At 45.0% G+C, this 17,181-nt stretch overlaps 1 protein-coding gene across 1 annotated transcript in view; it reads left to right on the top strand.

The window, feature by feature from the left end:
- The window catches only part of MRTFA (myocardin related transcription factor A), a gene marked incomplete at its 5' end in the record, with an annotated part of 61,849 nt that overhangs the window by 26,937 nt on the left and 17,731 nt on the right, over positions 1 to 17,181 (top strand). The window contains one exon of the mRNA XM_081083205.1: positions 16,471 to 16,526. Coding sequence (XP_080939331.1) covers positions 16,471 to 16,526 — 56 coding nt within the window. The remainder of the gene's footprint in view (positions 1 to 16,470; positions 16,527 to 17,181) is intronic.

The raw sequence follows: 17,181 nt of genomic DNA, 5'->3' as shown, positions 1-17,181 counted from the left end.
CCCTATGTTCATAGCAGCACAATTCACCATAGCTAAGATTTGGAAACAGCCTAAGTGCCCATCAGTAGATGAATGGATTAGAAAACTGTGGTACATCTACACGATGGAATACTATGCTGCTCTAAAAAGGAAGGAACTCTTACCATTTGCAACAGCATGGATGGAACTGGAGAGCATTATGCTAAGTGAAATAAGCCAGTCAATGAAGGAAAAATACCACATGATCTCACTCATTCATGGATAATAGAGACCATTATAAACTTTTGAACAATAATAGATTCAGAGGCAGAGCTGCCTCAAACAGATTGTCAAACTGCAGTGGGAAGGCCGGGGAGGGTTGGGGGGCAGGAGGTAGGGGGGTAAGAGATCAACTAAAGGACTTGTATGCATGCGTATAAGCATAACCAATGGACATAAGACACTGGGGGATAGGGGAGGCTGGGGGACTGTCTAGGGCGGGGGGATAAAATGGACACATATGTAATACCCTTTGTAATACTTTAAGCAATAAAAAAATTAAAAAAAAATAAAAATAAAAGCATATATCTAGCCCTAAAAAATAAAAAAATAAAAAAAAAAAATAAAAAAAAAAAAATAAAAAAAAAAATGCAAAAAAAAAAAAAAAAAAAAAAAAAAGAAAGTAGTCTTCTTGATATGAGTTCTTGATACAATTGAATGTCTAAAAGGTATGGTAGGTATTCAGTTTCACTTAATTATTAGTTTTGGAAATGTCTGAGATATCCAAGGCTCACTTCTTTTCAAGATAGTAAATGAAGGAATTTATAGTCACTTGTCGAAACTACTCACTAATTTTACCTAAACAGTATAAATCCTAAAGCATTATACACCCAAGGGATAGCCCTGATAGATATATGACAGGGTTGGAAATTTAAAATTCTTCAGTTTAGCCCTACCTGGTTTGGCTCAGTGGATAGAGCATTGGCTTGTGGACCAAAGGGTCCTGAGTTCCGTTCCGGTCATTGGCACGTACATTCGTTGCAGGCTCCTCCCCAGCCTGGGCCCTGGTTAGGGCACATGCAAGAAGCAACCAATCAATGTGTTTCTGTCACATCGATATTTCTCTCTGTCTTTCCCTCTTTCTTCCACCCTCTCTAAAAATCAATGGGAAAATATCCTCAGATGAGCATTAAAAAAATAATAATAAAATTCTCCAGTTTCGTGGGATGTTATTAGCAGAAGAGCAAGGTGATTTGGAGCTTGTATTTAAACAGATGACTTAGGCATATTGATTATAGGGCTTCAAAAAGAGGGGAACCTGGCTGGAGTGGCTCAGTTGGTTGAGCGTCGTCCTGTGCACTGAAAGGTTGTCATTCAGTTCCCTGTCACGGCACGTACCTGGGTTGGGGGTTTGATCCCCATGTGGGAATGTATGGAAGGCAACTGATTGGTGTTTCTTTCTCTCATCGATGTCTGTGTCTGTGTCTGTGTGTCTGTCGTCCCTCCCTCCTGTCTATCTCTCTCTCCTTTCTTCTCTCTCAGCATGTTCTAACTTGTGTGTGTGTGTATACTGGGATCACAAATGATCCGGAACATTAGACTGGTCAGTGGTTTGAAAACCAGATATAAATAGGGCTGGCATATATGTCGAAGAGAAGATTGGAAGTCAGATTCAAAATATTTGGGCCCTGATACTTTAACCTTTTGAATTCACTGTACCTGTTGATATTCATGCTATACAAGATTGTGCACTGCCCTTTTCTCCCAGTCTGGAGTCTCTTTCACCGTCAGTGAGCCAAGGGTGGGAGACTGGCACAGCTTGCACTTCTGGGCCGGTAAAGATTTAGCATCCTTGAGTCTCTGCTTCTTATATTCATTCTTGTAGGTACTTGGCTTTCCTGCTGATTTGGGTAGCGGTGACAGTCCTGGTGCCAAAACAGGGTGGTGGCAAGTCTGAGAACCAAAACAGGATGTGTATGAAGCACGTTTTCTGACTGTTTGGATCCTTGCTTCTCTCAGAATGTGTGCCCTTCCCCATACTCCACCACCCAAGCTCTTTCTTTGATTTACATGAACTTACTTCTGGTTTTCATTGTCATGGCCAGTATTTGGAAATGTTGACACAACTCTTTGGTTAATGGTCTTTGTTGCAGGATATTTTTGTAGGCATTTTGGTATGACAGCTAAAAACAGTAAAACAAAAAATGGAAGTCAAGCCTACTTAGCTTTCAGCATTCGACTCTACACATACTGTTTTCTTCAAAAGGAGAATGGCAGACAGGGAAAAAATTAAAACAGTAACAATGCCTCAAGCTTAACAGAGCTTCTGGCAAAGTATTTTCACTTTGTCTAATGCTAAATCATCAGAGTAGTCTGTATAATTGCCATTTTGTGGATGAAAATACTGAGGCTCAGAGAGGTTGTGCGACTTGCCCAGGGTTACACCGCCACTAAATACAGGCAGATCCCATCCAAGTTTCTGGCTCCAAACTCCATGCTAATTACTGAAGACCATGGTTTAATGGTTCTTATTGACATAGGAATTTTGTGATGGTAGGCTGCTGTACTTTCACCAAAATTTCAACTTTGAAAATAGCATCAAATCAGGACCCTTAGTTGGTGAGGTAAGGTGAAAGTTGGTAGTAGGGGTGAGAGTAACCCTGTTATTTTTAAGTACTCCAAAAAAATTGCTTCTGAGTTGCTGCTCTTACCTGCTGGTTGTGAGGCTTAAAGGCTACAGACATGCATGCATGTTTCCACATCTGTCATAATAACCCTTAGTTAAATCAGAGGTTCTTGATTTCTTTTGTGCCATATTGCTCCTTGGAAAATTTTACACAACCTCTCACTAGACAGTTGCCTAAGCAAGTATCCCAAATTCAACACACAGTTTCTAGGATTCACAGATACTCTAAAGCTGGTACAGTGCATCCAGGTTAAAAGGCTCTGCTCTGCCTGGCTACGGAATCCTAAGAAAAATCATCTACATAATGGTAATAGTCTAAAAACCCTTACACACCAGTGACACAGCCGACCTCTGTGCTTCATTGCTCAGCGGGTAAGTGACTCTCCCCACTTCCTGTACTGGCACTAGTGAACTCTTTGCTCCTCACTCACTGCGTGCTAAGACCAAGGACTACGTTTCTGTGCTGCCTTCCACTGATTGTGACTGTCATGCCCTAGATTCTGACAGCAGCGTGTGGAATCCATCCCTGTTGAATCAGGCCCCTGCAAGGCTTGTGAGGCAAAGGGCAAAAAGCTTTGATCCATTGACCCTTAGAAACAAATGCTTTGCAACTCAAAGCATTGATCCTGAAAGGGGCTCGAGATTAAACTGTTTGCCGATTTATGAGCACCTAGGCAGGCCATAGTTGAAATTTTGAGTTAAGCTGTTGAGAAAGGTACCTTTTAGTCACTTTGCTTCTGATGGGAGAGAATGAACAAATAAAGGTCTTTACTTTCTTATCAGCAGTGTCACCTTTCCTCTGCATTTTGGACTAGAAAAACAATGGCTTTTTAAGTTGTAGTGGCATCAGAATCCTCAGAGATCTTACTAAAGATTAAAAAAAAAAATTTTTTTTAATCCTCACTCAAGGGTATTTTTCCATTGATTTTTAGAGAGTGGAAGGGAGAGGGAAAAGAGAAAGAAACCTCAATGTGAAAGAAACTCATTGATTGGTTGCCTTCTGAACACTTTATCCATGGAGCCAAACTGGCTAGGGCAAGATTAAAATTCTTGAAGCCCAGGAATCAGCATTCCAGAGACATTCTAGTGCAAATGGTTCTTGAACTACACTTGGAGAAACACTGGACCAAGGGTTGCTGGTATCTTTCTCCTTTTCATTTTTACTGATGGCTAGACTACTATTACTCTCTTCTCCCCAGGGGTTCTGAAGTAGAGGATGGCCCTGTCCACATAAGTCAAGTGTTGATGACAAATTTCTAAGACAGTTTAAGGCTGCATAATATAAAATAACTAGAGGCCCGGTACATGAAATTCATGCACTGGGGAGGGTGGGTCCCTCAGCCCGGCCTGCACCCTCTCGCAGTCTGGGATACCCCTTACTCCTTACCAACTGCCTGCTTGCTGCTTCTTACCGCTCGGCTTGCTGCTCCTTAGCACTTCCGCAGAGGTGGGAGAGGCTCCTGCCACTGCCGCTGTGCTCACCAGCGTGAGCCCGGCTTCTGGCTGAGCGGCATTCCCCTTGTGGGCGCACACTGACCACCACGGGGCAGCTCCTGCATTGAACATCTGCCCCCAGAGGTCAGTGTGCATCATAGTGACCGGTCGTTCCGTCTGTCATTCTGCCGTTCAGTAGATTTGCATATTAGGGCTTTATTATATAGGACTGAGTATAGAGAACTTATGAACCCCTGTCTCCAGTGCTAGGAGAAGCCTGCCTTTCTTATGGCCTTAAACCACGTCAGTGGTCAGTGGTCAGTTTGGCAGAGTTAACAAACTGCCTGGAGCAGTGTGACAAACTTCTGAGCTAGGGCCAAGGGATGTGGCAAAAGACTCAGTTAACTTTGGAAGGAGTTTGATTATTCAGCGACTCCCTCTTTTTGCTGTGTCCTTCAAGAGAGGCTGGAGGGGAAAAGGAGTGGGAGAATGTGGGCCCCTTGACTTGCTAAAGTCCTCCCTTGTGTTCCATTGCCAACATTAGAGAAAAGGACAAGGCAGCATTTCTTTCCAGAGGAATAACAGGGAAAGAAAGCAAAATGTGAAAGATCAGATTAAAATCAGTTGGAGGTGTTTTTGTTTTGTTTTGTTTTGGTAACTATCACGTTTTGGGGGTGGGGGGGGGGGGGAATCAGGGACATGACTTTTCCAACCCACCACCACCCTCCCCTTCCTCCTAACTCTCTTATGCTGAAATGAACATAAATAAAAAGATCTGCATTTTGAAATCAGAAGAACCAGAGTCTAGTCTTCATCCTACAGCTGATGAGGATGTGATCTCAAATCAGTTCTCCATTATATAATGTGGAAAATAACAGCTCAAGTAAGGCAATTCCCAGCACCCTAGGCAGCCATGGGGGCGGGGGCACAGAAACATTTCACATATCTTTTATTTGTATTCCCCTCAGCCTTTTTATCAGTGGCAAGGTTGATGGGCACAACCCTACTTTCTTAGGCTGGAATTTTACTTCCTCTAGTACTACTTGGGAGCGGAGTCCTACAGGGCCCTGTATGGCTACCCCTCATCTCCTCCCACTCTTCTCTTTGTTCCCTGTGCTCTGCCACTCTGGCCTCTAAGTCCCTCTGTCACTCAGGCAGTTTCCCACTCAGGGCCCTCCTTGCTGTTTTCCTTGTCTGGACGGCTCTTGCCCAGGTGGCTGCAGGACTCACTCCCTTCCTCCGGGCCACTGCTCAAATGTCACATCAGAAAGTCTTTCCTAACCACTCCATAGGAACTGCTCCCACTCTGTTGCCATAGCCTGCTTTATATTTCGTCATCGTATGTATCACCTACTACTGTGTGGTATGTTTGTTTTACACTAGAGTGTAAGTTCCACAAGAGCATGGGTATCCCAGCACCAAAACAGGGTCTGACACATATGGGCTGTCAGTAAATACTTATTGGGAGAGTGAGTGAGTAACTAACTGTTAGTACGATTTAAGCTCTCGGGGACATAAACCTCCAGACTCCACTTCCTCACCTCTTACTCCCAACCTGTTGTGGTTAATTTCTGCCTCCACCAACACACTGGCATAGTTCTGAGCCCATTAGCCATGTCCTTAGTATAAGTAATCCTCTGGACACTTAGTAAGCCTTATTTCATCTGCCTGCCCACTATTAGCATCTCTCTTTTTCTACCCACACTCTTTTTCTTTATGCTTACTCTTTGCCTGGCCCTTTCCTGCTTCTGTGAGCCTCAGGTTCCTATGCTAGGCTCTCATCATGACCTAAGGGAATTCTGGGATTCCCTTAGATTCAGCTTGGAAAGTATTGTCTTCTATCCTAGGTATTGTGTCACATTATCCATAGATGATCACACACACATACACACACACACACACATACACCACTTGCACATCTAAATATATATATAACCATAATATGCAAATAGACCCAACAGCGGAACAACTGAACAACTGGTCGCTATGACGTGCGCTGACCACCAGGGTCGTGCGTGGAACATGGTGGTTGTGGCAGCAGGCAGCAGAGTGAGGAACATGCCAGGCGTCAGCTGCGGCAGGATAGTGGAGCAGATAAGTGGGGGCGCCAGACCAAGGCAGGGTGCCGGTCGCTGTCATTGAGGCAAACCTCTGGTGGTTACTAAAAATTCTTTGCTCCCGTGCACCCGCTACCAGCACCTGGCGCTGGTCCCAATTGCTCTGTGCTGTCAGCGGTTGCAAGCGGGCCAGTGCCATCAGCACGTGGGAGCGGCAGCAGAGGGAGCGGGGCTGCCGGCAGACAGGGGACCAGGGGCCGCAGCAGGAGAAGCCAGACGGAGGCAGGGAAGATGGGCCGAGAACCACCCCTGTGCCCACCGCAGCCTCATGGCCCACAGTTCCTTTCAAGGTGCACGAATTTGTGCACTGGGCCCCTAGTCTCTTTATAGGATATCTCACCATCAACTAATGCCCCAAACTGAACACAGTCTCTCCCACCCTGTCCCAAGTTCATCATCCTGTGCCCCTTGTCTGGGAGTGTTAATGGCACCATTCACCCAGTCATTCCATTTTGTTCTTCTAAATGGCCTCTTGATCACTACTAAGTGATCTTGTAAAAATGCAATTCTCATTATTTTGCAGTTCTTGCTATAAGAATTGATTTCATGCAGGGATCATCAGTAGATGCTAAAAACATTAAGTAAATGGTGGTTAGGGAACAGGATTTTCACATGTCCTCAAAATGTTACTCCACAGATAACATATTAATTACAAACAGTGACATGCTCTGGTGTCACCTTTCAAACTTTTAGCACCATCAGTGGTCGTACAACATGATATATGTGCCTCTTGATGTTAAGAGGTACACATCACCTCTGAAGTCCTCATGCCAAAAATGTTTAGCCTAAATCTGATGAGGAAACAGACTCAAAATATAGGACATTCTTTCTGCAAGACAGCTGGCTTACATACTTAATTCAGTGCCATTAAAAATGGAAAAGGTAGGAATACTGTTCTAGATTGTGACTAAAGAGACAGCTAGCTAAATGTGGTATATGGGACTCTTGACTTAATCTTGGATTCAGTGGGGAGGGAGGGGGGATTCTGTAAATTAGATTATATTATTGAATTATTATTAATTTTCTTAGGTGTGATAATGGTAGTTATGTAAGAGTATGTCCTTATTCTTAGGAAATACACTGAAGAATTTAGGGATGAAATGTGATTATCTGCAGTTTACTTTCAAGTGATTCGGTAAAGAATAACAAAAGGTGTGCATGCCTGTGTGCAAATGAGAAAGAGGTAAAACAAAGATCGCTAAAAAAGAATTGGTGAATCTAGGCCAGTTATAGGGCTGTTCATTATTTGTTCTTTTGCTGTTTGGGGGGTTTAAAAAATTCTAAATTAAAAGAGGGCGTGGGAAGGAGAGCATGTGAGTGCAGGCATGGGGGTGACACAAATATGTGCCAATTACCAGGTATGTTTCTGCTCGTTTTAATTTTTAATGAAAAATATCAAATTAGAAATAACTTCCCCACCCTATCCATGTAGTTCTGGCCTTTGATATTGCCGGGGCAGGGGTATTGGGGTGCTTCATTACAGCCTTGCAAGGGGAGTGGGCTGGACTCCCCACTTGACCTTTCCTGGTGGGGCTGAGGCCCCTCTTTTTTTTCTTCTGGTGTCTGGCTGGAATAAAACAATTGTTGTCTAAAAGTTTTCCATCTTGCTAGGCTGCCCTTTTCCTGGTCCTTTGGCTAGTGGAGTAGGTTTCGTAAGGGCTTTTTTGGTCCACCTTCACTGGCATTTCCAAGTTGCTGACTTTTTACAGCACCGGGTCTGGTATGTATGAAGCAAAAGGAAACCTAGGAAACTCCCTACTGTGTTGTTCTTCGGGTCCCAAGGCCCCTAGCCAGTCTGCCTTCTTCTTTCCACCTTTCAGAACTTGCTTATGTTTGTATTATATACAAAGTGCAGAGTTTTCGTTGTACTTAATGGGAGGAATAGAGAAAAGTATGTCTGCTACATCTTCCCAGAATCAGAATACATTGAAGCTCTTCATGGGCTGGCCCCTGCCTCCCCTTCCAGCCTCACCGTCCTCCCATGAACTCCTAGGTCCATCCATGTCAGACTACTTGAAATTGTGTGCTTTCACCCCTTCATGCTCTGGCTCTTCCTCTACCGCAGGTGACCTCTTGACTCTCTTCCTTGTCTGCCTGTGAAGATTGTATTCCATTCACTTGGATTTTCTCTGTAAAATCTACTTGGTCACTTCACACACTTCTCTCAGGCTGAATATTGCCTCTTCTGTGCTAGGTGGCACTTTAAATCACCTTTACGATTGTACTTTCATCTTGTATTGTAATTGTCTTTTTCCCTAAGCAGACCCTGAGCTGCCTTTGAGGGATGGGACTCAATCCTGTATATCTTTGTTCTCAGTAACTAGCATAGTACAGTGGGCCCTCAAATAACATCACTTCATCCAGCATCATTTTGCTATAATGTTGATGAGATGCTTTAGGAGCTTAACTCCTGTTACATTAATAGCCTGTGGTAAAATTGGTTTCATGATACTTCAGTTTGCTTAAAATTGCAGAACCCATCGGCGATGTTAAATGAGGACTTACTGTAGTTACTTAAGAATTGGCCATTGGATAGATGGGTGGGTGAATATATTCCTAGTTTTCCACCTGGTTGTTCAGCCCCCACTGGTGCCCTGTGTATGCCCACTGCGTCTGCAGTGGAAAGATCCAGCAGGCTAGCCTGGGAGAAGGGCTTCTTGGGCCATGGCACTCTGTTGACCTCTGTTAGCTGTACTGTTCGTGGCCTTTGAGTTCTTCTCAATACAGAATTGGTGGAGAGCTTCTGGCATAGTGTCTAGTGAGGATGAGAACTATTATTTTCATTGTGTCAGCAACTAATAAAGTGACATTCACACCCAGGCACCTAGTACTTTTTAATGATAATGATGAGGAAATAAGTCTTGATGGTTAATTGCTATCCTTCCTTGCTGAGACTTATTTCTAGAACTGCTTTTGGATCCTAGACTTTCACTTACCTTCGTGTGTAAATAAATCTGGGGATGGTGATGGGAAAGTGCTGTTTAATGTCCTAAATTAACATGATAGGTTGGTTTTCAAGGATTCCCACACTTACTCCTCAGTGCTAGATTAAACCAAGACTGGTCGATCCCAGTGCTCCTGCATCGTAAGCTACAGAGCCTGTAGACACACTGAACACGTCTTTGAGCTTCCCCCTTGGAAGTGGATGGCAGTGCAGTCAGTCCTCCATATCTCCAGCTTCTGCATCCATGAGTTCAACTAACCCTGAGCTGAAAATGTTCAGAAAAAAATGTTATGTGGTTGCTGATAGGTACTATATAGTTAGGCCTGTGATGGTTGCATCTGTACAGAATAAGTACAGACATTTTTCTCTTGTCATTCCCTAAACAATATAGTATAGTAACTATTTATATGGTATTTGTATTGTATTGGGTATTATAAGTATCTAGAGATGATCCTATATAATAAAAGGCTAATATGCAAATTGACCGAACAGTGGAATGACGGGTTGCTATGATGTGCACTGACCACCAGGGGGCAGACACTAAATGCAGGAGCTGCCCCCTGGTGGTCAGTGCACTCCCACAAGGAGAGCACTGTGAGTGCAACAGTGGTGGTGGGAGTCTCTCCCACCTCCGTGGCAGCACTAAGGATGTCCAACTGATGGACATCCCCCAAGGGCTCTCAGTATGTGAGAGGGTGCAGGCTGGACTGAGGGACACCCCTCCCCCTGAGTGCACAAATTTCATGCACTGGGCCTCTAGTTAAAGTGTAATAAGGAAGGATTGCCTCAGTTATATGCAGATACTACACCATCTACTTATATAAAAACCATGGGTGGTGTTCATCACATACAGATGAACAGTGACTGAGCGGAAGGAAGGAAGTCCTACAGGGGTTGTCTTGGCAACAGCTGCGCCCTCCCCCAAGCTGTTTCCTGTAAGGGCGGAGTTTGAGGCAGGAACCCGCCCTGGGAGCATGGAGGCAGATCTTTCTAAAGTGTGCCACGCCAGCATGGGGTGAACCTGAGTGGGGCAGCTGAAAGGATTAGAAAAGGCAGACAAGAGAATGAAAGCCGGGTCTCGGTAGGATGCTGCTTCTCTGAGAGACAGCGACCACGCCCACAGCCATGCCTTTAGTTTATAGCAGATGCTACGAGGCAAAGTAAGGGCGTGACCAAGATGTTTATAAACATCCTCCTGGGTTTCAATCCTACTCAACTACATGCACCTGAGCTCTGTCAAGCCCACATCACTCAGGTACATGGAGCCACGTGTTCCGACCACAGGTTCAAGCTTACAACTACAGCTGTTGGCTATAATTGTGCTGGGAGGGCCCTGCCCTCCAAGCTGGGACTTGCACGTGGCAATGAGAGGACTGTGCTCTCTCATCAGTCCAAGGCTTGAACCTGTCCAAAACACTGTAGCAGCTCCCCACAATAAAGTTTTAATTCTGTTTCTTTGTTACTAATGTTGTGGCCCCATCCCATAACAAAGAAACAAAGGAAAATTTCCCCATCGAATTTCTGAATAGTATTACTCCTTCGGGAATGCCATGTCATAAATTAAAATTGAAAGTGGGTGCAATCATCATGCTATTGAGAAATCTCAGTAGTAAATGGGGTCTTTGTAATGGTACCAGATTTATTATCAAAAGATTACGATCTAACATTATCGAAGCTGAAGTATTAACAGCATCTGCAGAGGGAGAGGTTGTTCTGATTCCAAGAATTGATTTGTTCCCATCTGACACTGGCCTCCCATTTTTAAATTAATTCGATGACAATTTCCCGTGATGCCAGCATTTGTGATGACTATTAATAAATCACAAGGACAAACTCTAGACAGAGTAGGCATATTTCTACCTGAACCCGTTTTTGTACATGGTCAGTTATATGTTGCTTTCTCTCGAGTTCAAAGAGCATGTGACGTTAAAGTTAAAGTTCTAAATACTTCAGCACAAGGGAAATTAGTCAAGCACTCTGAAAGTGTTTTCACTCTTAATGTGGTGTACAGGGAGATATTAGAATAAGTTTAATCACTTTATCAGTCATTGTTTGCATCACTGTTGTTTTTATATCATGTTTTTGTCGTTTTTATATCATGCCTCTGTTGCTGTTATATCCTTTTGTTACTGTTTATTTATTAATAAATTTATATATTATTTTCATATACATTTTACTAATTTCCTTTCATCTCTCACACTTCTATTATAGAGAAAGGGCAAATAGCAATATTAAAATATCTCTGCTAATTAATTCCCTTTTTTTTTAAATATATTTTATTGATTTTTTTACAGATAGGAAGAGAGAGTTAGAAACATCGATGAGAGAGAAACATCAATCAGCTGCCTCCTGCACACCCACTACTGGGGATGTGCCCGCAACCGAGGTACATGCCCTTGACCAGAATCGAACCTGGGACCCTTGAGTTCGCAGGCCGACGCTCTATCCACTGAGCCAAACCGGTTAGGGCTAATTCCCTTTTTTAAAAAATATATTTATTTTTTACAGAGAAGAAGGGAGAGGGATAGAGAGTTAGAAACATCGATGAGAGAGAAACATCGATTAGCTGCCTTCTGCACACTCCCACTGGGGATGTGCCCGCAACCAAGGTACATGCCCTTGACCGGAATCGAACCTGGGACCCTTGAGTCTGCAGGCCGATGCTCTATCCACTGAGCCAAACCGGTTAGGGCAATTAATTCCCTTTTAATGTGCATGAATTTTGTGCACCGGGCTACTAGTTTTATATAAAGGTAGTTTGGTATCCATGGGGAATCCTGGAAACAGTCTTTCACAGATGGTAAGGGATGATTGTGTATTTTTATTATTTATTTATTTTTATTGATTTCAGAGAGGAAGGGAGAGAGATAGAGAGATAGAAACATCAGTGATAGAGAATCATTGATCGGCTGCCTCCTTCATGCCCCCTACTGGGGGAGATTGAGCCCGTAACCCAGGCATGTGCCCTTGGCCGGAATCAAACCTGGGACCCTTCAGTCGGCAGGCTGACTCTCAATCCACAGTGCCAAACCAGCTAGGGCTGACTGTGTATTTTCAAAAAGAAAGTTGAAACCATTCTCTCTTTTTAGTTCACAATGACCTCATTTAAGTAATGTAGCAAATGTGTACGGGGAGAAAGAAAATGGATGCTGGAGGGAGGGAACGGAATATTAATTGGTGGTTTTAGCCTGCCAGGGGCGGGACCTACATCTAGAACTGAAAGTGTGAATAAGAACGCCACACCTCTTAGCCACTTCTGTGCATTTGACTTCTGTGGGAGCTTGGTTTGTTCGCTTTCAGGATGTGCTGCTCACTTCCCTTTGTTCACACAAAACCCTGCAAGTGTCCCAGCAGAGCAGCTCCCAGAGTGGGGGTAAAGCATCAAGAACTGCCCTCCAGCAGCAAAATGTATATTCCTGCACTCAGTGTGCACAGCGCTGGGGTTTGCAGTGGTCTTTGGGGACTTTCAGATACTGCCTTCCAGGGCTTTCTGGGAAAACGAAATTTTTGAGTAATATCCTGGCCCCTCTGACAAAACCAGTAAGGCAGCAAGGCAGAGGGAGATGGGAGTCCAAGATGAGTGCAGCCCTCCTGGTCAGACACATTTATGGGTTAACGTTAAGTCTTTTGGATTTTTCCACAACCATCAAAAGCCTAAAGTTTATGACCTATTTTCTGCTCTGCTGGGCTTCCTCATGTTTCATTCCCTTAGCATGGAAGCCGGAGGTGACTGTCATTTGTTTCTATGTCAAGAAAGCCCAGGGCTTACCTTTTTATCACCCCTCCGTCTCTTCTAACCCTCCACAGCTGTGGCTTTTAACAAAGCTGTCTAGACATGCATAGGGTTGCCCTCTCAACCCTGCACCCCAGTGTGTCACTGGCTGCCCCAGCTCCAGTCTGTCCCCAGCTGAACCTGAGAAGTGCCTTACAGGAGTCTAGACAGAGTCCTGAAGAGGGGTCATTGCTCCTTTCACGTGCGGGAATTATTTATTGAATTGCTGACCTTGCTATCAGAAAGCAGTTAGAAATGCGGAAAGCGCTGCACAAAGTGAGTGGGCTATTCAAGGACTGAGAGACACTGGCACAGTTGTCAAAAGTTTTAGAGAAGAAAGAAAGGGAATCAGAACTAGCCCTGGGTTGGGCCCACCACTCGATGGATGACCTCACAGCTCTCTGCAGTGTTGGTTTTATCGCATATAAAACTGGAACGTTGGTTCCTACCACCAGATTGTTAAAAGGATGCGATTATAATGCGTTATTGGTACAAAATGAAACTGTCTTTTGGGATTGGTCATTATTGTCTTGAATTATTTTCTTGGTCCTCATTTCTGGTTCTCTTAACCAGGCCCTGAGCAACTAATGAATTCAGTTCCTCTAATCTTCTCATTCCCCTCCCAGCTCATCTGGTATCAGTGCTGAAGGCTGCCCCTCAAGTTCCACAGTAAGACCTGGGTTTTGAACCTTGGCTTTCTGTGCCTGTGGTCACTTTGAACCCTTCTTGTGAGCCTTCCTTACACTGGTTTGTGCTCAGTGCTGTGGTTGAACTGACCTTTCCACCTTGCCTGCACTCAGCCCTACATCTAAGTTTGTGTAATTGAAGCCTCCTTGCCTCCCCATCTAATAGGGCAAGCATGTCAAACTCAAAGGCTAATACAGGCCAAATAAACAAGGCATGTGGCCAGCGGGCCCCAAGTTTGACATGCTTGTAATAGGGTCATTCTTCTCTGCCGTTTTGAAGAAGTTGAGAAACCAACCCAGAGGAGTGGAAAGAACTAAGGTTGTCATCCTAACTCTGCCATTTGCTAGCTTTTCCTGTTCTTATCTGTAAAATGGAATGTTATCTACCACCAGGGATCTTTTGGAGTATTAGAACAGGCCTCATCTTTAGGAATTATCTAGAACAGTGCCTGCCACATAAGTAGGTGCTCAGTAGATATCAGTGTCTTCCTTGCTGTTACATGTGGTCAGTTATCCCGTCGCGCCGCATCTTCCTGTGCATGAAGATGATACACTTCCCTTCCATCACGTTCTGGGCCTCATGAGTTGTTTTTTCAAAAGTTGGATTTGTGCCTTAGCCCTGGGGATAGCCAACATAGGTTGTTGATTCAGCAAGTCAGCTGGGTTTTTAGACACATAATGTGTGGCTGTGGTACAGAAACTATAGCTGGCTTGTGTGGGAATTGAACCCGTGATTCAACCCAGGCACTGCATTTGATGACAGCAGCACCTTTGAGGCATCAGAGAGTGTACCATTTGCTTCTGAGCGCTCTCACTCTCCTTTGACTCTTCCAAGAGTTCTGGGACGTAGACAGATTCTCACTCTACAGAGAAGAAAATGAGACCCCAAAAAACAGTCATACCGGTATCACACCAGTAGTCATTGGTAGAACCCAGGACAGGAACAGGAGTGCCTTGATTTTTCTACAGGACTTCTGTAAGGTTTTGAACCCAGATGACAGCCATAGTTCTGGCTGTCCCAATGAAAATTTAGTGCTCCACCACAGAATCCTCCAGTTTTCCTGTCACATGTATACTTGGTATCCATTTCTTACAGAATATTCATTAATTCATTGAATGAGTGTGTGCTGGGTACTCTAGGCACTGAGGATACTGTCAGAAATGAAAGACATGGACAAAACCCCTGCCATGCCCCGATGAAGCTTCTGTGGTAGGAGGCTGACCATAAACAAGTAAGAGAAAGGTAGTATTACTGTAGAGAGGACCAGCCCCGAGGAGTGCTGTGGGGACAAACAAGGCAGAAAGAAAGCTGGGGTGGGGTGAGGCAGACACTGTGAGTTTTCTCTTAGATTCCTTGTGCTTATGGTCTTATCCATGTGACAAGCTCTCCAAGGAGAGAGTAAGGCTTCGTTCGTTCCCTGAGGGCCCATCATGCCTAGTACAGATTCCTGCATATCAGGGCTTTTGGAGTCAGCCTAATGTAGTAGAAGCAGGCACAGGGGCAGTCTGCTTACCCACTAAGATGCCCAAGAACTCCCAGAGCAGAGCTGGGTTGCCTGGTTTGTTGGGGCTCCAGCCTGTGCTGTAGTTTCCTTCCAGATCATTTTTAAATCTACAGCTCCCCCTGCTGTTAAAAAAGGGGATGGTCTCCCAACTCGTCTTTTGAAATAGGGGTGTGTGTGTGTGTGTGTGTGTGTGTGTGTGTGTGTGTGTTTAACACTAAGATTTAATTACTATTATTATTTAATAAGTACTACTGGGACATTTGGAGCTTTGTTCTGGAACTGCTGTTGCTGAGGCCCAGGGTTGGGACGGAGGAGGAAGTGCCAAGGCCCAGGCAGGATAGGTCGTATCTGTGCTCTGGCTCCTTTTAGCGGCTCCCTACCCTGCACCCCTACCACAGCCAGCAGCCTAGCGGCAGTTATCTCCACACACGGTTCCGCAGCTGTTCGGAAATTCCAGGGCGGCAGCAGTGAAACTGACCGCCGTCTGTGCGTTTTCCCTTACTGCTAGTGTTCCCTACTTGAAGTGAGCCGGGCCTTTCCCCCTCTTGTCCTCAGGGTGTCCCAACTCGTCATTTGTCACTTTAGCCAAGTTTTTGACACAGAATTCTCTTCATGGTGCCGAATTTGTAGAGGGTCCTATTTGGGTCTCCCACCCTCAGTGTTGTTTGCTGAGTCGAGAGCTGTGGTCCCGGTGGTGGTGGTGGCGGCGGCCCCAGAATAGAGCGGAGTCCTTGACAGGGGCTGCAGAGAGCCCTTTTTGTCAGCTGCTGGTTGTGTGTGTGCACCAGGGTCAAACCTACAACCACTGTGAAGTTCCTTTAGTCCTTAGAGATGAAATTCAAGTTTAATTTTAGCAGCACTATTAATATCAGCTGAAATGAAGAAGGAAATGGCACCCAAGTAGACATGTCATTTTGTTTAACAGCCCCATTCAGTTTGGTCACTTTGTGGTTCCTCATGAGATAGAAGTCAGGTGGACCCGACACGCAGCTCTGATCCTTCCCACGTCCCCATCTCCCCGAGAGTAAGGTGAGGCCCAGTCGCTGTTGGTGGAGGTTGACCGATCAGTGAGGATTGTGCGGCTAATGGGTCCAGGATATTTTTTAGTTATATTCGATGGATGCACTTTATAGAGCTTAAGCTTAGGCCAGTGACTACTCCTATTAGGAAAAAAGTAACCAAAATTATTTTAATGGGGCAGCTGAACCATAAAGGTGTACGGGTGCCATTTTCTTCATCGTTTCAGCTGATATTAATAGTACTGCTAAAATTAACTTGACTTCAAGATGCCTTCTCCATGGTAAGTTGTAGCAGTAGACATGATGCTTCACTAATAAAGTAATTCTTTTCTGATTCCTCTCCCAACAGCTTTGAAAAGTCCAGCTGCGTTTCATGAACAGAGAAGGAGCTTGGAACGGGCCAGGGTAAGGCACGCATTCTTCTCTAGGGCCTCTGAAGAGATTCCCAGAGCCCCTTGCATTGCCGGTCATGTTCCTCCCAGTCTAGCGTGCCTCCAGGGCCAGCCCATGCCTCACAGTTCTAATTAGCAAGCTCTACCTTTTCTGCTTATCTCCACACGGCCATCTCCCAGCGCGATGATGCAGAACGTGATCAGAAGTTTTCTCCTTTATTGCCTTTAAGAGTATGTAGTGCTCACCGAGCCTTTCTCCTGTTGCTTTGGAGACACTAGTCTTTCCCATGTATAAACTCCACCATAACCTTTTGTGGACGTTAGGACATGAACAGCATCGGTGGTCCCTCCATGTCAGTGGCTGCACTGCCCACACCTCTCCAGGATGGGCATGCACTGGTCTTCATGTGTCCTCAGCAGCCAGTGTCCACTAGAGGCTGTGGAGGCAGAAGCTAGGCCCCCTCTGAGCCCAGGTTTGTGCTGTTGCACCTGGCTTGCTGCCTATTCCCCTTGCTTTCAGTTCCCTCAGGGGCCTCAGGGGGATATTCTGCCCAGTGTGGGCGGAGATGGGGAAGTCGCCAAAACACGCTTCCCCCTCGCACCCCCTTCACTTTGGTCGTTCCCATAAAAGACAAGGGAAGAGAACCTCCCAAAGGGAGGGTCACAGA

Source organism: Myotis nattereri (assembly GCF_964212035.1).
Source record: "Myotis nattereri genome assembly, chromosome: 2".
Classification (NCBI taxonomy): domain Eukaryota; kingdom Metazoa; phylum Chordata; class Mammalia; order Chiroptera; family Vespertilionidae; genus Myotis; species Myotis nattereri.
This window is presented reverse-complemented; position numbering and strand designations above follow the sequence as displayed.